This window comes from Atractosteus spatula, chromosome 2 (assembly GCF_055471065.1).
Source record: "Atractosteus spatula isolate fAtrSpa1 chromosome 2, fAtrSpa1.hap1, whole genome shotgun sequence".
Lineage (NCBI taxonomy): Eukaryota > Metazoa > Chordata > Actinopteri > Semionotiformes > Lepisosteidae > Atractosteus > Atractosteus spatula.
Window position 1 is genome coordinate 29,639,525 of NC_142707.1, and position 22,856 is coordinate 29,662,380.

Consider the following 22,856-nt stretch of genomic DNA (forward strand, 5'->3'; position numbering starts at 1 on the left):
GAAAAACTCTGCTGTTTGAATCATAAAAAACAGTATCAGCACTGTCCTCTTGTTAATTTTACTATTTAAACTATCCAACTTTATCTCTATGTCTTTTTACATTCAACATCCATAAAGCCAGCCTGATCGTATGGCAAAAATGGCGAAACTCACACAACTTACTTTAAATTTAAAAAATCACTTTTGTTCCCCTGGCAAGATTAAAAGTGAGAACAATCCCTCACACAGCTCACACGACAGGACGGACCCATGTGTGCGTTTAGCACGGTGTACCAGTGGGAACATTTGCTACTTAAAAATCATGTCACTTTTTTTGGTTTCCTCAGATACAACCTGCAGCCAAAATTAAGGACAGCAGCAAAGAACTGCAAAACGTATAACTTTAATGATGTTTTCCGTTTTACTGACATAGAATAAGTGTATCGGTGATGACAAATGCATTGCTTGCCCCTGGCTGTCCTGTATTCATTATATTTACCATCTACCAGCTGTGAAACGACTGAGTGACGTATGTCCGATGAGAAGCTGTGTCAGTTGCTCCTAGTCTTCTCTTCAATCTGGCTTGAGTGAAGAACTGGTATTTGGGTGCTAATTGAAAGCAAACAAACATCTGTACAGCGAATAAATTCTGTTCCTCTCAAGGAATAAAATTATTCTCCATAAGCGTGAAAACATTAAAGGTCATGATCAATTTTTAACAAAAAGAACAAGAATGGATGGGCCTACCTGATCTCCACTTGATTATGTCACTGAATTCGCTGTTGGCAGCACCATCAGGGTTTTCAACACTTGTTCCCACTTTGGCCATGTCCTTCGAGCCTCCTCCTTGTCAAAGTTTGTAATCCTGTTGTTTTTTTTAAAGGATCAAATCAACTCCGGAGTCTTGTTGCAAAAAACAAATCTTCACATACTCTTCATGAAACACCTGGAGGAATTTAAGAGAAACTGATTAATGCACAGAAGGACGTGACCCTAATTTATCATTAACATGTACTGTGGCACAAAGAAAGACACCCCAAGGCAAACACAGATTCTCATTTCTCAAAACCACGTTGTCCACACACAAGCCTTTCGAAAAAGCTCTCCGGATTCCTTTTCACCAAGAGTTTTTGGCGTGTTTTTTTTTTAACTGTAGGAGTAATAAGATATAAATGTTACTGCTCTTTGTACTCTGCAAGAGCTTTATTGTTGGTCTGCTTCCCTTTGAATCCTGAATCTGGCAATTCCAGAAATGTTAGGAAGTGATCCAGGGAGGGAACTTATTAAACTTATTCCCCAGTGGTGGGGGACTAAGTTTTTTTTAAAAATGCTATTGTTCTTTGTTTCACAGAGGTATCTGAAAGTATGCCAATGAAAGAATCAAGACTGGATAAACACTGCTGTCATTGAAAACAAGGCCATTCCTAACATGACTCAATACACACTCGATACAATATCACCTGTTTAGACCTTCCAGTTCTACATAATGAAAAACCGAAACTTTATAAAAGCGTTTTTTGACGCTTGTGATGACATGAAGCAAAACACAAGCTATTGTCCCCTATGTGGCCTGTCTAGACAAGACCACCGGCAACTCCTGGGACAGACCAAAGGCATTTGAAAAACTGCTTTCTGGAAGGAATCCAGTAATGTACTCTGCACAGTAATTAAGTCATTTTCTGATTTGTTTGGGGGTTGGTGGATAGCTCCCATTTAATTTTGTCACATAAAACAATGCATACTTATTGTTTGGCTAGATTTACCGTTCAAGACTATGCCATTAGTGAAACCAGGCAGAGATCACCCCCAGCTATAATAATGTAGTGTGGGCTCTTGAGTTAAATGCTTCACCAATGCCTACTGACCTTGAGCAAACACAAAACACACTATCAGTACCTCTTTCGCTTATGGTAATGAAGGCACCATCCATGCTCACACACCTGAAAGCACAATAAGCATAGAATACCTAAAGACCTCAGCCTTGTAATGAGGCAGTGTGCGATAACCCCAAAAATATTTTTAAACACTTACAATACTTTATTTTTAATTTTCAATACAAATAGTATAAATACAGAAATAACCAGACTTGCAAATAATGGAAGACAAAGCTTAAAAAAGTATTAAAAGTCTACTGGGAAAACACAAATGTTATGAAAAACAATAAAAAAAGAAATTAACACCTCATAGCTGTTCACGAAACCAGCCTCACCGAACTGTGCGGAATGTTTAAATGTATAATTAATGTAACAGAACTAAGTTTAATTATTAATGCACTTAAACCTATCTTTAAAAATACACAATATTTTCATTGCTTTTCGTGGCAATAATCGAAGTCCATAAAACAAATGTCTCACGAGTTATATCGAAACGTCAACAATCTGTTGCGGGAAACAAATGTTCACTCATTTGATAATACGTTGCTGACAAAACGGCGAGCTAAACAAAATAAACTCGGTAACACATGCTTCTGTTCCTTAACGTATTGGACACTATTGTTTATCTGGATGTAGAAATCACATTGTTACAGAGACCGCGCCACGGAACGCGAGTTTAACTTTTACTAAGCAAGCCGAGCTCCCACGTCTCCAACATTCTTACTCTGGGAGGGGCTGGCAGTGTTCTCAGATCCTCGTCGAACCCATTCAAGCTCGCCGGTGACTGGCGTCGCAGGAAAGGATTTTTCGTGCATGGTCAGAGGAATGGAGCTAGGTTACACAAATGTCAACACGGCTCAAGCTCGACTTCAAATCGTACCTCTCAACCATTTTTAATCGCAGTTCCCTAAAAAACGCCCGATACAAAACAAGGTAGTTTGAGCAGGCAGAGAAGTCAATCGTCACCGCAGGTTATTAAGGGGCTTTGACTAAAGTTTTAACTTTGACCTCAGCACAGGCGAAAATCAAGTGCTTCTGTGTTCATCATAAAAACAGGAATTAAGGTACTACTTTACAACAGCAAGCCCCACTAAACACATTATTCATTATTCGGAATATATAACGCTAACAGCAGGTAGTTCCTGCGATGATCCTTATACAAAAGCGCACTGCTGTCACTCTTCGAACGTTTGGTGATTTTTTGCACAAAACTGTTGTGAACAAATATGTCTCTACAATAAACCAAATTTTCAACTTTCAACCCCAGTGAAAAATACATATAAAAGTGTTTCTCACTGTTGGCGGGCTCTATTTAATATTATAAAGGACTACGACTCTTACGTTCGTTATTTCTAATCTTAAGATTTCCGTCGGTCCGCCTTTAGATTTCTTAACAAAGCTATCCTTAATTAACAACGATCGTTACTCATTTAGGAATGCAACAAAATCCAACAGGGAAAATATACACATCTCCTTAAATTACTTCTAAATTTTACTGACCTTAGCCTGATAGAATACTAGAGGTAACTTAGAAATACTTGAAAGAAATTAAACTGAAAAGTACAGAGTAAAGCAAGTTTTGTTGTTTAGAACAAGACCTTTACCTTAAGACATTTCCAAAGAGCAGCTACGCAAAACAGAGGATGATACTAGCCAAGTTCTTCTCCACATACTGTACATAACCATGCACAATGCAAATATCCGTCTCTGGTTTCCACAACAGCAATTATTTTTAAAAAACTCCAAAAATACTTGAAAGTGCTTTTCAGGGTGCTTTGCAAAAAGTCGTTTTGTCTGCCGTTTGAATTCCAGATACTTTCACACTTGGTTATTAAACAGAAAAATACTACCGCTTGCTTTCTGCGAGTTGGCCCCAAACTTTGTTCCAGTTGCTCCTTTCCCCTGCCTCGCGCTGCAGTTATAGCTCAGCTTCTGGAATATGGCGCAGCCACTGTCACGTGACTGCGCCTTCAGTCGCTCAGCTGGTCTCCGGACGCCGGACAAGGATTTAGGGAGAGCTCACCAGACTCACCAGTAACCTGTGAGGCGGCTGGGCTCGCTTTTCATCCTCCTCCGTGAACTTGAAGGGGATCAAATAGTACTCCCCTTTCTCGTTACAAACGCCACGTCAGTCGCTGATAATATATTATAACTTAAGAGTTCACGATTGTTTGCTTTTTGTACCTAGAACCGGTATTTTCGTTAGTGTATACTTAGGTTGTAGCAGAAAATGACGAAAAGTTACCAATAAAAGTGTTTTAGATTAGCTGGTTTTAGTTGTGACAGTTCGGGTTTTGCCGCTTGTTGACAAAACCTTTGTACAGAAGACTGGAAATTCTGGAGTTTTTGTCTTTGTTATTATTGTAAATTGCGTTTTGAATTGTACTTCGTGAATGACCTACTTTTCAGCTGTGTATATAACTACACCTAATATTAAGTAAAGTTCTTTGACATATCTCACTCTATACAAAGGTACTCTATCTGAAAACTATCTTTTCAATTAGAAATATCTCTGGCAGTAGTACAGACAGATAATACATTACTGTCTGTATTTAAAATTTAAATAGTACAAAAACACTCATCAGTAAACTCAGTAAATAACAATTATATGTTCATTAGCTGAAACATTATTGGGGAAAGTTTTTTCTTGAGTAACCCTAACTGAATCTGGGTTAGTCAAAATATATTTGGTATTTTTGGTGGTTTTCATTTTTAATTCTTATGACATCCTCTTTACTCATATCGCTTTCTTTATAACTGGTGTTACAATTGTCAAAATACAATTTTAGTTGCTAACAGCTACAATATCATTTCTCACCCTCTGACAACACCATTCAGTAGCATGGCACTGTCCTGCTTGAGGATCATGTAATCTTATCATTGCTCCCTAAAGGACTAACATTTGGTGAAGAAGTAAATCACTTAAATTACTGTCACAACTCTGGCAAATTTTAGCTGTAAACAAAGAATCTCTGAAGTGTTGGAAATCAGTCTGAAGAAACATCCCCTCATTTGGTTTTCCAAATAGTTTTGGTGATGGTATTTCAGAATAATCTTCAGGTGGTTAGTTATTCCATCCAACTTCGAGCTGCTTTGTCCAATTCACGGTTAGTATAGAGCTAGAGCTTATCCCGGCAACCAAGGGGTGCAAACACAGACATGCACACACTCACTCCAGGGCCACATTTCCAGGGCCAATTAACCTACCAGTATGTTTGTGGACTGTAGGAGGAAACTGATGCAAACATGAGGAGAACATACAAACTCCAAGCAGACAGCGCCCGAGGTCCGTAATTGAACCCAGGACCCCAGCACTGCAAGGCAGTAATGCTACTGGTTAGTTTTTGTTTCCCCCAAATAGCAATATCAGAAACAAGAACAACCCTCCTCTATCAAAAACAGAATTCCTTTCCTCTGAGGAAAATAATGTAATTCACTCCTTATATTATACCTATTGTAAATGGTGGATTACATCCACTCAGAAAAATCCCATTAAATATGTTGAAGAAATTCAATAATTCATTCCATGTTTTACCTTGGGGTGGTTGTGGACAGAAAACCAGTTACATTAATTGGACCAAGAATGGGTCAAGGAGCACTGGCCCAAGGGCCCCAGTCATTCACCAAGCTGGGTATTGAAAGGACAGGTGTTGGAGGAGGTTAATCTCTGAAAACAGATGGAGTGTCTTCACTGAAACATGTTTCCACACTTCTGGTGGATGTTCAGACATCCTTGCATGATGTTGTCAGATGTCTCTCTTCCCTGAAACTCACACTGGGAGACAAAATACATACTGGGCCAGCATTGCATCTCTGTGTATTCAGAATTTGTTCATGAAACTATATCTTCATTTTAGCTTGTTTAGCTATTCAGCACTTTTATGTTACTATTTAAAATGCTGTATTTTGTCATTTATTTGCTTTTTTACTGATGATAATATAAAAAGAAAGTTATCTGTAAATGTTCCCAAAAGTTGCCCAACATGCATCAAGTGATGCATGATGCATGTTCTGAAAGTGAAGAACCATTCTGTGAATCCTTAATGTACCGATTCCCAGTTTCCTCTGGAAGAAGTTTGCTGGATTCTGCAATGACAGACTTAAAGAAGAAATAGTTTGTATAACTGAAGTGTGGTCAAAATGCCATTTTTGGAAAGAAAACAACCTTCAAATAAATTTTACATGAAAATGCTGTGGTATTACTATACCCCTTAATTTACTGAAAAAAGAAGCACTTGGCTATAAACATAAGTTCTAGAAGAATTTAGGAAATTACATCGTGTTTATTTTTTGCAAACCATTGGTGACACTTCATAACAGACTTAATAAATCGTTATGAAATTTTAATATTTTACAATTCAGTATATGATGTAAGTACATGTAAAATCAAAACCTTTTTAAAAAATCAACTGAAAGCCAAAACTGTGACCCATTACTCACAGAAGCTGCAGTTTAAAATATGCTACACTTTAAAACAAGAAAACTGTTAACAGTTGAATAAATAAGAAACAGAAAATGTGCTAAGCTATCTAGTTCAAAGAGTTCTCTATATCTTTTAAGAGTAAAAGGAATAATTTGGTGTAGGTAAGGAGTAAACTGCTTTTTAAATTATATTGTTTTGGCATTACTGTATACTGTTTTGTGCTTTGCTTTAAAAACGTCTTTTCATCACAAGCTATCCAGTGAGTGAAGTGAAGGCATCCTTTATTTAAAAAAATCCTGTTTTAAAAAAAAGAAGTGGAACATAATAATAATAATAATAATAATAATAATAATAATAATAATAACAATTCAAGGCTTGTACTGCAAGCCGCCTGAGTGATCCATTGAATTGAGGCAGAGACACAACGAGAATACAGAATAAAATGCAATTATAAACAGATCACAATCCCAGGTAGAGTACAGAATATTAACATAAATGCCTTAATGCTTCAGTTGCTAGTTGAGAAAAGTGCATAGTTTATATAATAAAAAACAAATAAAGCAATGTCAAGAGAGAAACATCATACAGAGCTGATTCATTTCAGACATTGGAAATGTAGATCTTTCAGTAAAAGGGCTTGGACATTTTCCTCAAACTCTCAGCTGACATTCTTCTTTGTATGTGGTTTTTCATATGGTACAAAGAGCAGGTTTTATTTTCACAAATTAGCGCTCCACTATACACTCCACCAGGTGTAGGGTGACAGCTCAGGTAAATGGAGAAGGGAACATTTGTCAAAAGATTGGAATGCCTGTCTGCATCCTAGCTGCCCTACAAACATCACGGCCAGGCGACTGCTGAACACATGCTGTGCTCTTTTAAACTTTCACAACAATATCTATTGGAGAGGCGCTGAGTATTCAGATTGAATCCTTCTTTTCACCGGCTATGAAAGCATCGTAAGGCAGATACTTGGAAGTAAAGAGAACATAAAGATAAACGTTTGACGTGTTAAGAAAATGTCACAGTGCCAGGAGGGAAAAAGTCATTACAATCTATACATTCAAAGCACAATAACCTCATTGTAAGGTTCAGGCAATGTGGAATGTTTAGGCCCATGTTCTAAATCTTCTGATTTCCCACAATTTAAAGGGGAATTCCCCAGAAGCCAACATAATCATCAAGTGTAAGGCGTTACACTTTCTAATAAAAATATTATAAAGTTAATATCCAATACTGTAAGAAAGTGTTGCATAGATCTCAATTATTATCAGCATTGCTATAATTTGAATTTATAATTTGAATAGTTTGAAACTTTTCCACATTGAGCAACTTCAGTTACATTTGAGCGGAACTTTACTGAAGAAATTAGTCTTTCCTTATGATTTTGAATTTCTCATACAACTGATATGTTAAGATTGAAGTTAATGTATAAAGCATGAATTAAAAGACCTTCTGGTGTTTTAGTAAATCAAGCTTGTCTACTGGTATAGCAGTTAGACTGATTACATATAATTTGAGTTAATTTTAATATGGATTAAAACAGATTAATTTACATCCCATGGGTTTCATTGGGCAGATGTTAAACACTCGGAACAAATTAATTTTAAAGAGAACCCATCAAGGAAATATGTATACTTCTAGGCATTTTTTAATTATAACATTTAATACTAGTGTGAACTGTGAGCACTTACACCAATAATAGTTATTATCCTATGAATTGGGATGTATTAATATATACTGTATGTCCAGAAACTGTTTTGGTATTTTTATACTAAGACAATTAACAAAACTACATCTGATTGGTTAAATTGCATATTTATGCAAGTATGTTTTGTACTGGAACTAAATAATATTTAAAGGTAAAATGCAAATACAAAGTAAAACAAAATACATTATATTTTTGGTCCAACAGACAAAAATCCAATTGCATTGCCACTGCTGTGCATATAAAATGAAATCGTGAAAGTACTATGAACTAACCTATTATATAGCAGTTCAGGTGGGAAGCTGCGTCAGCATGCGTAAGCTGCAAAGGAACAAGCACACCTGAAGAAGGCTCCACGGCCGAAACATTGTGTTCTCTTTCTTCTTCTTTTTTTCAGCATGGAATAAACCTATTACTTGTTCCTTTGTAACCTATTATAATACTCTTTCAAACATCAAACATAATAAAGGTTACAAAATTGAACACAACATTTACCCATGTAGCAAATTGCTACTGTAGTTACTAAGTAATATAAGGTTCTCATCTTGCCACTTCATGAAAGTCTTATTAGACTCCCACAATGTGGAAAAAGTGCCTCCTGTTCTTGGTTTTCAATAAACTTATATTAAGCAGGTTCCACTTGTGTTCTCTGGTTTGTGCTTAATTCCGAAAAAGTTTTGGGGTCTTTGGGTTGATTTTGTCAATTCTTCTGAGGAGTCTGAATACTTGAGTTTCATATCTATATTCATCTGTTTGATAATTAGCAGCTAATTTATTGCTATTGAAGAATACGGCTATCAACACTAACAACATGGCTGGGCAGCTTGTTCCAGACCTTCACACCCCTTTCTGTTAAAGAATGTACACTCTGTTCTCAATTTTAAATATCTACATAGTTTTCAGAGATTGTGAAATGTACTGTGATAATCTACTTGGAGGATACAGTAACACACTCGCTGTGAATCCCATGACCAAATTGGTCTTTCATTTAGGAAAGCTTCATTCTTCAGATAGTATAAAAGTATTAAAGTAGGCATCTTGATTCCTGCCATATAAAAAGTTTTAAAGTATATCTAGTGTAAAGAATAAAAATATGTCTGCTATCAGAACTCTGCTCTGTTACCACCTCTGTCCTAGTGAAATAAAAGCACACAAACTCCACACAGATAGCACCTCAGGAAATGAACCCAGGGCTACTGTACTGCAAGACGGTAAGGGTGCCATACTAACTACTACACCCCCCCAAGCAAGTGTTTTCAGATTTCCTTCTCTTTCTTTCTACTTTGTTCCTATGATTGTAAAAAAAACACCTGCAAAATCATATGTTTCTAAGTCCATTTTACATGACGTATTTTATGCCCCCTGCCTGGGCCTTTCCGTTCATATTTAATAATGTTTCATTGATAACTGTCTGCATTTGTTGAGCACTTTCCAACCCCAAGGATCTCAGAACACTTATAGGAGGGATGCACTTCTTTCACAGGGGTTATGTTCTCAGCCATTATGTGCCAGAAGCACCATTACAAATGAGGTCAGGCACAGAACTAATGAATTACTTAACCAGTCAAATTGAAGGGTAAATAGAGAAAGTCAGACTGTGCAGACCCAAGGGGGGATTCAGACAGGCTGGTGGACGGGATTATCAACCCCTACAATACAGAACATGAAATCTTTATTCCAAATAAAGACATTCTTTATCACCATTTAAACACCTGAAGGATGTCACCTCCTTCCGCACTGTCCTCTGTTGCCATACTGGGACATTGGGTGGTTAATCCTCCAGAATGAAAGGAAAGAGTGCCACCTGCTGGTCCACTAGCACCTCTTACAGGAGAAACCAGCTCTTGTACCCAGAGATCTGGCACCAGGGTGGTTGCACTGCACTTTATATGCAGTGTATTGTTATTTCTCAGTTAACAAAGAGTATGCAAAAACAAACTAACTGAAACACTTTTTTTATAAAGTGTTTCTGCACTTCTAGATATTTTCTCTGATAACTATCCATTCTATTGTGAAATACCTTTTAGAGGTCAGTGAAATAACGAAAAAAAAAGTGCATCGATAGTGATAGTTTATTATCTTTTGTACTTGAAAGCTTCTGACAACATTTTTTTTAATTCCTGGACACTTAAATCATATTGCAATCTGAGGAGGAAGTTCATTGCAGTGCCATACAGACAACAAAAGAGGAGTGAAACAACATGTACATATAAACTACTCTTCTCACACAGGCTCATCAAATACACAGGAATGTTTAACTAATATATTAGAGTGAGGACACAAGAGATTAATGTATTTTTTATGGACTTTAAATACAAAAGCTGTGTTTTTCTTTTTGATGTCAGAGCAAAACAGAACAAAGCTATGTATGGATCTGCCATTGAAATTATTGTCTCTTTTGACCTTCTCCTACCCACCAGGATGGCCGAGTGGTTAAGGCGTTGGACTTAAGATCCAATGGATGAATATCTGCGTGGGTTCGAACCCCACTCCTGGTAGCCTTTTTCCAAAACATCTGCGGCATAATGAAATCACATGAATCAAATGTGATTCATCCAAAATAACCCAACCCATTCTGCAAGTAAGAACACAGAGGAATCTTAAATTGAATTACATGGGTTAATGAAAATAAAATCCCTGATTAACTCCAACAGAAGGACCGATATTTTCTGAGTAAGTGAGGATGTATCTATGATATTACCCCATTCTTTATTTCAAAGTGATTGCATTGTAATTCAAATGTCTGATGTGAACTTACAAAACATGCAGATAAAGAGAATCCCTTACACTATATACTATCTCAACAGCAGACTGAACATAATTGTGGACCACAAAATAACATTATACTGAATAACCTATTTTTATGTGTTTATTCAGAAATGAGCTTCTCTTTCTATAAAGTTGTATGCAAAAGTCTGGGCACCCCGGGCCAAATTACATGATTTTGTTGATTGAAGTGAAAAGAAGTTAACACAACCTCTGCAGCGAACAAACATAAACTTGACATCTTCTGCAAATTTTAATGCTCAGTTACTATTTATTTGCTACATTTAACAGTTTGAAAAAAATTAAAAAGTAAATATGGCATGTGCAAAAGTTTGGGCACCCCTCCAGTTGATCCACTAGTGTTATTTGTTTGTAAGGTCTTAGAACTTAATTGACTCGTTAGGCCTTAATCTAAGTCAGGTGATGACAATGCCAGGGCTTAATAAATTCTCTAAATCTTCAAACCTCTCAGGATGTTGTGCTTACACTCAACAACCATGGGCTCCTTGAAGCAGCTGACTGAGGATCACAAAATAAAGATAATTGACTCTTACAAAGCAGGGGAAGGCTATAAAAAGATATCCAAATGCTTCCTGTTTGCAATTTCCGCTGTCCGAAATGAAGTTAAAGGAACTGTTGAAGTCAAGACAAGATCTGGAAAACCAAGAAAAATCTCAGATAGAACTGCTAGAACTGGTCAGGAAAGCAAAGCAAAACCCCCATATCACTGCGAAGGACCATCAGGAAGGTTTAGCTGGCACAGGAGTAGTGGTGCACCAGTCCACTGTGCAGTGTTGCTTGCACAAACATGATCTGCATGGAAGAGTCATCAAAAGGAAACCTTACCTTCGATCTCATCACAAAAGTCAACATCTGAATTATGCAACACAACACTTAGATAAGCCAGAGGCATTTTGGAACCAAGTGCTGTGGTCTGATGAAGTAAAAATTGAACTCTTTGGCTACAATCACCAAAGGTATGTTTGGAGAAAAAAAAGTAGAAGCATTTGTAGAAAAGAACACCTTGCTAACTGTTAAGCATGGGGGTGGATCTATTATGCTTTGGGGTTGTGTGGCAGCCAGTGGAACAGGAAATATTGTGCGGGTAGAGGGAAGAATGGATTCTACTAAGTATTAACAAATCCTGGAAGCTAATGTCCCACAGTCAGTGAAGAAACTGAAGCTGAAAAGAGGTTAGATATTACAACAAATAGAAAGACTGTTAGCTGGCTACAAGAAATGTTTGGAGGCTGTGATTTCTGCCAAAGGGGGTGTTACTAAGTACTGATTGATAGAGTGCCCTTAACTTTTGCATATGCCACATTTACTGTTTTGTTTTTTCCAATCTGTTAAATTTAGCAAATAAATAGTAACTGAGCATTAAAATTTGCAGAAATATGTCAAGTTTAAGTTTGTTCGCTGCAGAGGTTGTGTTAACTTCTTTCCACTTAGAAAATCAACAAAACATGTAATTTGGCCAGGGGTGCCTAAACCTTTGCATACAACTGTGTATTTATAGTGTGTTAATAATAAAATATAAAAGGGTAGTCCCATAGGGATTCATACTTACAGACTTGGCTAATCATATTGCCTCTCAATTAATACAAGCTACATTATCAAACCATGAGCTAACCTTACCTACCTACAGCAGGACATTCACCGCTGTAAAAATCTGAAACATTTTGCATTGTTGTAGTCTCTTCAATGTATTCTCTGCTTTATGGTAACTTCCTACAGAAATGCTAAACATTTTCTTTTACAACAACAGTTAATCCGAATAAATGTTGATTTCTGTAGGTCAAAAAGTAGTTCTTTAGCTTTATTGATGTGTACAGAGGAACAAATAATATTAATAACAAGAAGCACCTGACAAGAAGTCAATTTTATCGACTGGTAAATCTGATGGACTGCCTACTACAGCACTTCACACAAACTGTTCATTGTGTAATTCACCTTGAATTTATTCTTACCAAGTTTTTTAAACATTTTGATCCCTATAAATTACAGATTGCTAAAAGACAAGTTTTGTTTCTCATTATCCAAACTAAATTGTATTAATAAAAGTCAGAGGTGTTACAACAGAAATAAGAAACTAGCGAAGCCTTTGAGTAAGCTGTTGACTCTCGCAACCATGACAACAACAACTGACTATGTATAAGATGTTTAAGATTCGTGTACAGCAGTGTATATTAATTGTACTTAATCTGTACAGCATGGATAAACAACTCCAATTTTTTCTTAGTTGCTTTACTGAATATATCAAGAACATAGGAATAAGAAATCAAATAATTCCTTGGGGCTTAATCAGTTAAAAGCAACTATAAAATGTGCAAATATATACAAAGAACAGGGTCACCTACTTCTGTTGCATAAGATACATAATGATTACTTCTTTGTTATTTATTCATTAATTACCTTTTGGCCTACCAGTTAAGCAATAGTTTTGTGTTTGTATGTAGACTTATTCTAAAAATAACTATAGAAATTTAACACAAAAAATATTTCTCCATATGGACTGTAAAGTGCTGTGAGAGTATATTTTGTCTGTGTATAAAATGGTTCCACAGCACACAATCTGGCTTCAGACAACAAAAAACAACCCATTTTCCTTACATATGCTGTCTGTCAAATATGAAATTTCTCAGGAGACTTGCTTATTGGACTAGTTATAGTATGGACACATACTGATATGTGACACAAACCTGACACTGATGTGGCTCTCTATTCTATCTAATTGCATCTTTGACATAAACATTTGGATGACTCAAAACTTCCTTCATCTTAACTGCGACAAGACTGAAGTCATGCTTATTGGTACCCCCCATCAACTTCGTAAAGCCAGTCCTGTAACCCTATCTGTAGATGGCTCTGTACTTGAGCTTCAATCAAAATTGAAAAACCTTGGGGTTATATTTGATTCTGGCTTAACATTCGACCCACATGCAGCATACTGTCAAAACATCTTTTTTTCACCTTAGAAATATCGCAACACTACGCCCTATGCTATCATTAACTGTGGCTGAAAAGCTGATCTTCATATTTGTATTCTCTCGAATTGACTACTGCAATGCTCTACTCGCTGGGGTATCTAAATCTACTCTTAACAAACTGCGGTATGTCCAAAATTCAACAGCCAGAATCCTGACCAGGTCTAGTGCAAGTGTTCACATTACTCCTATCCTGGAGTCCTTGCACTGGCTTCCGGTCAAATTCCGCATAGACTTTAAAATCCTCATGCTGACCTATAAGGCTCTGCATGGCTTGGCACCTCAATACCTGTCTGAACTATTATTGCCCTACTCCCCACCTCGCAACCTCCGCTCTTCAAATTCTGCCCTCCTTACTGTCCCCCAAGCCCGTCTACATTGTATGGGTGACAGGGCCTTCTCCTGTTTTGCCCCCAAGCTCTGGAACTCTTTGCCCAAGGATATCAGAGAGTCACCTTCTCTAAACTCCTTCAAATCCAGACTCAAAACCTTCTTCTTCAGAAAAGCCTTTACTTAACTGGTTCCATTCTTCACCCCTCTGCTCTTCTTAGTACCACCTTCCATGGTCTCCTCTATTGTTATTGTTGTATTGTTGTAATTGTAATTGTGTCTTATCTTGTGTATTCTTCTTATTTATTGTTGTATTCTTCTTATTTATTGTTATTGTCATCCTGTAAAGCGCTTTGAGAAGTCACCTTTAAAGGTGCTATATAAAATAAAGTTTATTATTATTATTATTATTACTCCTTCAAATTTAAACAAAGAAGCCTACGATGAGAGACTGAACAGGCATACCACCATGCTTTATTATCTTTATCCATGCTTTATGTCTCGTGGAGAGCAAGTTGGGGTATGCAAAAAGACAAATTCCTAATACAAGAAATTGTATATGGCCAATAAAGTGATCTTATCTTAAAGTGCTTATACATAAAATTGTAACCCTGTTATGATCATGATATTGGTCACAGAGGTTGTGGTGGATTGTGCAGTATAAAATGCTTTTTACATTGTTTCATGGTCCAGAACGAGTTAAATTAATAGCCATAGATTCCTGCGGAGGCAGTTGTCACCATGTCTGGAGAAACTGTGGGTTTAGCCTGATAACCGGGAACAAATAAAAAAGTGTAGAAGTTATCTGCATAGAGCATTTTATTATTATAAATATAGTTGAAAACCTTCGTGCAGCTACAATTTTAATACAATAATGCTTTCTCTCAACAATATTGCAGTATAACGAGGGTAATAATTGACGAACACGAAATAAACAACACGTGCACAGGGAGAAACAGCCAACATTTTATTGCGGGACATGTTACCTAATCCACCATGTTGCAATATCACGAAGTAACCTGAAGGAGAAGACGTGCACATTTGAAGAGCTCTTGCTTTTTAAACTAAAAAAAAATATTCAGAAGTATTTATACACAGTAGAGTACAGAAATTGTCTTTTTTTATTTTATCAGGGATACTTTGTTGGCAAACGATTTTCAGAAATGGAATTCTTAGCATACCAACAGGTAGAAACCGGTGTTTGCATTATCTTATAGTCTAAAACACCAAGTACTATAAATTATAAATATGCCCCGGAAATTATTATTAGGAATAACTGGTAGTGATGATAAAAAATTAGATTAAAAAAGGACTACCAGGAGTGGGGTTCGAACCCACGCGGACATTCGTCCATTGGATCTTAAGTCCAACGCCTTAACCACTCGGCCATCCTGGTTGACATAGCTCAGTATTGTGCCTCCACCTCTTACATTCTTTCTCCTCTTCTGTCCTCAAATTATGTTATTATTTATGTTATAAATTATGCGATCGCTCTCTACACAAATGCAAAAAGACAATCTAGCGGCTTACACCTTTAGCAATTTATCTTCAGTTTTATGTGTTCTGTGTTTTTAACTTTCGGTTTCCAAACGTCAGTGTTTTTTAGGACGTAAACTACACGGGTAGAAGACAAGGGTGGAAAAAGTAAAGCTTTAGAAATCTCAATACTCAGACAATTTTCACCACAAAGTTTCTTGTAGATTCAAAAGGTGAGAGAAGTTAAGTGAGGTAAATTTTGATTTGCGAATCCGAATAAGTGGAGAAATTATCATTATTATTAATCGCTTTTCTGGAAGCCGACGTCTAATTGCTTTGTATCGGTAAAAATGTAATTATTTTACTTAGAAATTGTAGTTTCAATTGCAATTAGAATAAATTCATGTTGGCTTAACTATTACATTATTCAATTAATTTTTAAAATTACTTGGTATAATCTTCCAATATATAGTGTATTGTAACTTGCAGTTGTCAAGTTACGATTATTGGGCGAACGAAGCACAATTTCCACAGTTTACCTACACCCTTTTCACGTTTTCAAATCTGTTTAAAAGAGATTCTGTTGTGGGAATGACCATAGGGTCGAATGTAAGGGATTACGATTCTTACCCAAGACATCCAAAGCGCCCGGCGGCAGCGCTACGGCCGCAGACTGAGCTCGTGTTGGCAGAGCCGCTCTGCTGCGATTGCTGTCACTCTTCAGTAGGCTTATCACCAAGAAAGCAAAGGTTTCTTGTTTTTCGTTCTCGGCAGTCTGATGTATCTTAACCCTACCTGCCCTAAACGGGAAGTTCATGGCTAAGGAAGGTACTGTGCTGCAGACAATGCTTGCGGAGAACAAGCTCGTTGTGTCCTACGAAGGAGATTCAGGCTCTCAGAGCGGCTTCACCACCTCGGGTTAAGACAGGGAAAGCTCACAGGCTAGGCTAGAGCGCTGCTTTTCTTCACGTATAAATGTCAAGAAAATCTCGGTTTTATGTACGATGTTTAGTTCAATTCAATTGTATTTTTCTTTGCGTGTTTCGGACGTCAAGTGACGCCGATTTTATGGTAAACCTTTTAGGGACTCCCCCAGGCACGTCTTTCGTAAGGCCTTCGATAGCTCAGCTGGTAGAGCGGAGGACTGTAGAGGTTACACGGGAATCCTTAGGTCGCTGGTTCGATTCCGGCTCGAAGGACTTCTTTTTTTTTATTTTTTAATCATAAAACGTTCTAAAACTGTTTTCACACACCGCACAACTCCTAATGCCTGTTTCCCAAAGTGGATTAACTACTGCAGGTTAGCCGGATTGAATTAAGATGATAACTGACTTCACACTTGCTCCTGGAATTGAGTTGTCCAGTAAAGCGACTCCGCGTTAAAAAAGAGGACTAACTACACGTTCACGCCGCACCTCAGAAGGCAGGGGGTCGAGCATTAAATCCTCTTTCCTCACCACCACAAACACCGCGATAGGAAAGGAAGCGCGTCCTCATCTAATGATCATGAATTACAGTGCATAGGTATTTTTTTTCTGTTATGAGCAACCTTCGTTCGTCTGACTCTGGTCTCCGCTTTGTCCCCAATCTCGTCTACCCTCTATGGGTGACAGAGCCTTCTCTTGTCATACCCCCAAACACTGGAAATTACTCCCCATGGATATCAGAGCGTTACCTGACCTGAACTCATTCAAACCCAGAATCAAAACCTCTTTTTCAGATTACCTGTTTTTTATACTTTTGCTCTAAAGCTATTTGAAAAACTACATTTAAAGGCGATATAAAAATAAAATGCATAATCATCATCATCATCATTATTATTATTGTATGACGTTATAGCCTGGCAATGAATCGCCGATAAATAGAATGCGTATGTTAATTATGTACTGTAATGAAATATCTCAAGATATGATCTGATATTTGTGAAAATTGCGTGAGCACAAATGGGTTGCCATAAATTAATTTACATTATTATGGCATTGGAGTGGATCTCGTATTTAAGTAATTGTGTACTTTCACAATATTGTTTCATGCAGCAGTAATTGCAGTAATGTATGCACATAGCTGGACCACAATGGGAGGTCACGCCAAAATACACGAATATCATCATCCGAAATGGTATGAGGTTCTTTTTTAGAATATACAGTGTAGCGCAACCCTTGGAATGAAAATGTTGCCTAATTTTAGCCAACGACATGGAGCATGAGTATAAGAAGACTGGAGGGGGGTGGAATCATCATCAACAGAATAAAGTTTATATTCTTTTATTGGGATATTGTCTTTTTTTTCTTCAAAATTTACTGGTGTGAGTTAACTTGTATAGAAGAGGCTCCCCCACATGTTGAAGAAACTCTCAAACCAGTTAAATGTGACTTAAACACAACTTTAAGAAACAAATTAACCCAAATACAATAAGTATTAGAAAGAAGTGTATCCCAAATGTCTGGTCACCGTTTAACTAGAATGATGTTTAGCTATGCTGTGTCTCACACAGCTCTGCCATCCTATTGATCCAGGTGATTGGGAGGAAGGTCATCACAGGGTACGCTTGGGGGGGCTTGGGGGGACCCTCTCCCTTTAGGGTGGCACAGCAGCGTGCAACTGTGATGTCACCTGCCTTGTCTAGGGATACTCTCAGAGCACTAAGAAAATGAAATTGTGCCTTCAGGATCCCAAATGACATCTGGACTCTTGAATATTTAGATAACGATACGTAGCCATTCGGAACCGACGCTACGTGTACAGTAGATAATAATATTGTATATGAAACTCAGGTTTAAAGTTATTCACTATTGTATGGCTCGGAAACGTTATGAATGTACGCAAAAAACTGTTTTAGGGCAAACACCACTTTCCTTATTACACTACACACTGTCGCTTTATGAAGCGCTCCGAATTGCTAACATGGTAAAAAAAAGCACAAACTTAGAGTTTGAGTTCCTGTTAACACAGTGCTACAATTAATTGTATTAACAACATATCGGGTCAAGAGATTGTGAATGTAAAGTATATGCTGTCTGCTTAAATTAAAAATTACCAGCCGACTGTAAATGGTTATGACGATCTCTAAATTTTTATCCGCAAAGCTATAATGTCAACTAGATCTGAGAATAAAGGTGACGCTATTTCTGCAGTGTATTAATGTGGTCAGTGAGGTAAACCCAGTAAAGTCAGGCTTAACTCGAACTACCTTCCACGGAACAGGTTAGAAATGGAGGATGTGTCGCTATAGTTACTGAACGGATGCATTCCAATCTTACATGGTAAAACCGAAAGGCTGGAGTTTTGTCAACATAATTACTAAAGTTATCTGGCTAATGGAATATAGGAATATATAAAATTGAATATTCAAATGGTTGAGCTACAAGCTCTTAACCCCGAGCCGGGGGATTAGCTCAAATGGTAGAGCGCTCGCTTAGCATGCGAGAGGTAGCGGGATCGATGCCCGCATCCTCCAGTATTTTTACTTTTCTACCAGGTTAATCGTGTATCGTGTTGCAGTCGATTTGGATTTTGCAGATCAACAAACAGGAAAAAAACTCTATAAAATAAGTTTACAGATCGGGTAATACATCTATACACCATGGCGCTTTCCTTGCAGCCGAATTCTGTGTTCAATCTTGGTTAGCCAATCAACGCCCGTGTAGCTACCAAGACCTTGCTAAGTATTGTCCAATCACAGTGTCCGCTCTCATTCTTGGCAATTTCGCCAAATAGCCTTCCTTGCTACCAAGATTCAGGCCGTGAGTTTAGCCAATCGTATGCCGGTTAGTCACTCGTGTTTTTCAACCTAGAAACGCCAGGGTTAGCGGGTGTAGTACAGTTTCTTCTGCGTCCACTTTAAAATACTTTTCTTATTTGCAAAATAACTATTGTTTGGCGGCATTATTGACTTAACTACTCCAATGTTGTTTGAGATAAATCTAAATCTGTACGTGGTATTTTAACAATTCTGGTATTTGATTGATTTCAAATCAAACGACATCGGAAAGCTCCGTCTACTTTGTAATTTAAAAATGAACACAACGTTTTAAATTTTAATAGTCGACAGTACATGTGGTTACACTGAGTTTGGTTTTAGTGTACCTGGGTATTATACTGTTCCAAAATAAAAATCTTCATTTTAATGGGGTGTATGTTGAAATTAAAAACATAAAATTGCATCGTCTCTAATCGCTCACTGTGAAGTGTAAGGCCCGTTTAAGAGTGCGCTCAACTTTTACTTACCGTGACTGCAAATTACAGATACATATTTTGAACATTAATTAAACAAAATAGTAATGTCAAGTATTTATGGAGTTTTATCTGTAGTAAAATTCTTCGGTCAGTTTCATTTTCAGGTTGAACAGCGAAAGCAAAACGAAGATGCTTACCAAGAATTAGTAAAAGTTTATACCATACTGAAAAGAAGAAAATTTCACAATATTTCAGCTGCGGAGCCTTCTTCGAGTTTTTTTTAACTACTCACCAAGAATGACTAATTATCCAATCAGACTGTCTGTTCTCGGTCTTGGTAGGTTTATGCCCAAACACAGCCCTCCCTGCCACCAAGAGTCTGGCCTGGACTTGGACTACAAAGACGTTATTTAGAATATTCTGTAAGGTTCTGGTAACCAGGTTATGGAAAAGATATTGCTGCTCTGGAATCCATACACATTGGAGCAACATGATGCATGCTGGGCTTAAGCAAATGTCTTACACTGATTTACAGAAGGTAATGAACCATATTAGCCTGGAACAGAGAAGGCTGTGTCCGCATAGTGTCACGATCGTCATCCCTCCTTGAGAGGGCGCTCCGACCCTTTTTGTACTTTAGTTATATGATGTACACCTGTCCCTGGTTTTTCCCTGTATTATTTAAACCTCGTGCCTCCAAAGTTCTGCTCTCAGCATTGCAAGCCCAACAGCATAGGATTCAGAATAGTGTCCTGACCATCTGAGTCCAGGGCTCGGAGCACCTGGCTCTGATATGATTTTATCTTCTGTGTTCCTGGTTTCCTGTTCTCTCTGTTTGTCTTTGGCTCTGGATCTCCCAGTATTGGATTTTGGACTGCACCCTGTTTTTACCCAGTTGGACTCCCCTTGGACTCGTTTGCCTTCGCCACGCCCACCAAGTACCAGATCACTGCCATCACCAGTATATAATCCCATCCTGTTCCAGCTGTGTTTGCCCTGTTGCCCTTCTCCAGTCACTTCCGGATTATACCGTCCACATAGGGTCCTAAACAACGCACTTCACGGGAGTCAGGACTGGCTCCCATGATAAAAGGCACTGTCTAAGTCAACATGTCTCTTCAGAATCAACAGTGAAATACAGCCTAAGGGCACAAGTGGAAACTGTCTGAAAATGCATTTCAAACTGAGAACAGGAAGCACTTGTTTACACAAAGTGTTGTGGGAGTATGGAAGAAACCACTCAGCCATGTTATTGTAGCTGAGCCCTGACTTCTTTTAAGAAGTGGCTGGATGAGGTCTTTGGATCAGTTAACTACTAGCTACCCGAGGGCTTGATGGGCTGAAGGGCTTCCTCTCGTTTCTCACAATTCTTTTTTTATTAATGAAAACAACAGGGGTTGTGTCCTTTTTATGCATTAATGAGTTTTGTTGTTTTTTTTTCAATTAAAATGAAAACCTCTTCTGGAAAATGTTTTTATAATAACAGTTCATCATATCTATACAGTGCTTTTCTGGACACTCCACTTAATGCATTGTAAAATTAATGGCTACTCTACACCACATCAATGTACAGCCCCCACCTGGGTGATGCAACAACAGCCAAAGTGCACATAGTGCACTTGCCACACATCAGCTATCAGTGGGGAGAAGAATAGATTAATGAAACCATTTGATTGATATCAATCAATTTATCACAATTGATAAAGGCCACCCCTACTGTTTTCAAGAAACCCCCTGGGATTTTTAATCACCACATAGAGTCAGGACGTCGGTTTCACATCTCATCCAAAGGACAGTGCCTTTTTATATTATAGTGTCCCTGTCACTATACTGGGGTATTAGGACCCACCAGACTGTGGGGTGAGTGCCCCCTTCTGGCCCCAATAACACCACTTCTAGCAGCAACCCTAGTTTTTCCCAGGAAGTCTCCCATATAAGTACTGACCAGGCTCACACCTGCTTGGTTTCAGTGAACTGCCAGGTGGTGGTTGCAGAATGATACAGTTGTTTACAACAGTTGTATATTGTGACTGACCTCGCACACTTTGTTTAAAACAGCATTAGGTTTAACATCACAGTTGGAATATAGAAACCCCTAAACTATGTGTTTTAGGTAGGTTAGGTCCCTTTTCAGGCCATAAAGGCCCATGGGGGAATAGGGGGCAAGGGCCTTTTTTCCTCAACCATCCAACACTGGAGGTGGAGGTGATGTGGTCAGCATCACGCTCTGGCCGGCCTATTACCCCCAGAAGACCCCCAGATTAACCACAAGTACTCATTTGGAAAGCAGGCTGAGTGGACCTGGAAACAATCTGGAAGGATTTAGAGCAAGTTACATAGTTTGACCCTACATGGGATTGAACCCAGGACTTTCTAACCAGGAGCTAGACACCCTTGCCATCTACCATGGCTTCTGAATTATGTGCTTTAATGAATTTTAAAAACTGCATTGTGAATATAATTTTGTTTAAAGTAAGTTTAATACTGCAGGTTTGGTGTTTTAAAGTTTAAGAAGAGACACTACATTTTATTTAGTTTGATTTCCCTAGTATATGTTATAGGTTTTGAGTTTGATTTTCACACTTATAAACATGATAAAACACAGAAGTTACACATTTTAATATAACACTTTTTGTGTGAAAACAGTATTTGTTCGACACTGGTTATATATTAGATTAACACACAATATTTATATATAGTCTCTCCTCCAGGTGCTCTGGTTTCCTCCCACAGTCCAAAGACTGGTAGGTTACTGGTAGGTTAATTGGCTTTGAGTAAAACTTGCCCTGGTATGAGTGTGTGTGTCTGTGTGTGTCCTGTAATGGACTGGCACCAACTTCATGGTGTACCTTACCTTGTGCGTTACTTGCAAAAACAAGCTCTAGGGGAACCTGCAGCCTTTTGTCGGTGACCAGTTCCCCCCTCACCTCCTTGTACAGGTCTCTGTGGTTGGTGCAGAGCTCTGGCTGTCTCGTGGTCTTGTACCTCCTGCTCAACTTGACAGCGTGGGTGTAGAACTCTGGTTGCCTCTCTGCCTTGGGCCCAGTGTTTGTCCACTGGACCAGGTGCCTCATTGGGATGGAGAGCCACTCCTGATAAGGAACTGGTACTTATGGCTGATGGGCACCCGCAGCGCC

The 22,856-nt window shown here is 38.1% G+C and overlaps 1 protein-coding gene and 4 non-coding genes across 10 annotated transcripts in view; 3 read left to right on the forward strand and 2 right to left on the reverse strand.

Moving 5' to 3' along the window:
- The window catches only part of utrn (utrophin), a 301,041-nt gene extending 297,272 nt beyond the window's left edge, over nt 1-3,769 (reverse strand). For 5 of the 6 annotated variants that reach the window (XR_016093863.1, XM_088929492.1, XM_088929501.1 and 2 more), the window contains exons 1-2: nt 3,458-3,744; nt 727-925 (exon numbers count right to left, since the gene is read on the reverse strand). Coding sequence is in view for 5 of the 6 variants with exons in the window: in XM_088929492.1 (XP_088785618.1) it covers nt 727-808 (82 nt within the window). In the remaining variant the exon portion in view is untranslated. Of the gene's footprint in view, nt 1-726; nt 926-3,457 lie in introns of all 6 variants that reach the window. The other variant, XM_088929485.1, reaches the window with a different exon arrangement.
- Nucleotides 3,770-10,399: 6,630 nt separating this feature from the next.
- Nucleotides 10,400-10,482, forward strand: trnal-uaa (transfer RNA leucine (anticodon UAA)). Its single transcript has one exon. It is a non-coding gene; the product is annotated as a tRNA-Leu (tRNA).
- Nucleotides 10,483-15,380: 4,898 nt separating this feature from the next.
- trnal-uaa (transfer RNA leucine (anticodon UAA)) lies at nt 15,381-15,463 on the reverse strand. The gene has a single exon. It is a non-coding gene; the product is annotated as a tRNA-Leu (tRNA).
- A 1,193-nt stretch (nt 15,464-16,656) lies between these two features.
- Nucleotides 16,657-16,742, forward strand: trnay-gua (transfer RNA tyrosine (anticodon GUA)). The gene is given in 2 exon segments: nt 16,657-16,693; nt 16,707-16,742. It is a non-coding gene; the product is annotated as a tRNA-Tyr (tRNA).
- Nucleotides 16,743-18,927: 2,185 nt separating this feature from the next.
- Nucleotides 18,928-19,000, forward strand: trnaa-agc (transfer RNA alanine (anticodon AGC)). Its single transcript has one exon. It is a non-coding gene; the product is annotated as a tRNA-Ala (tRNA).
- The last annotated feature ends 3,856 nt before the right edge of the window (nt 19,001-22,856 follow it).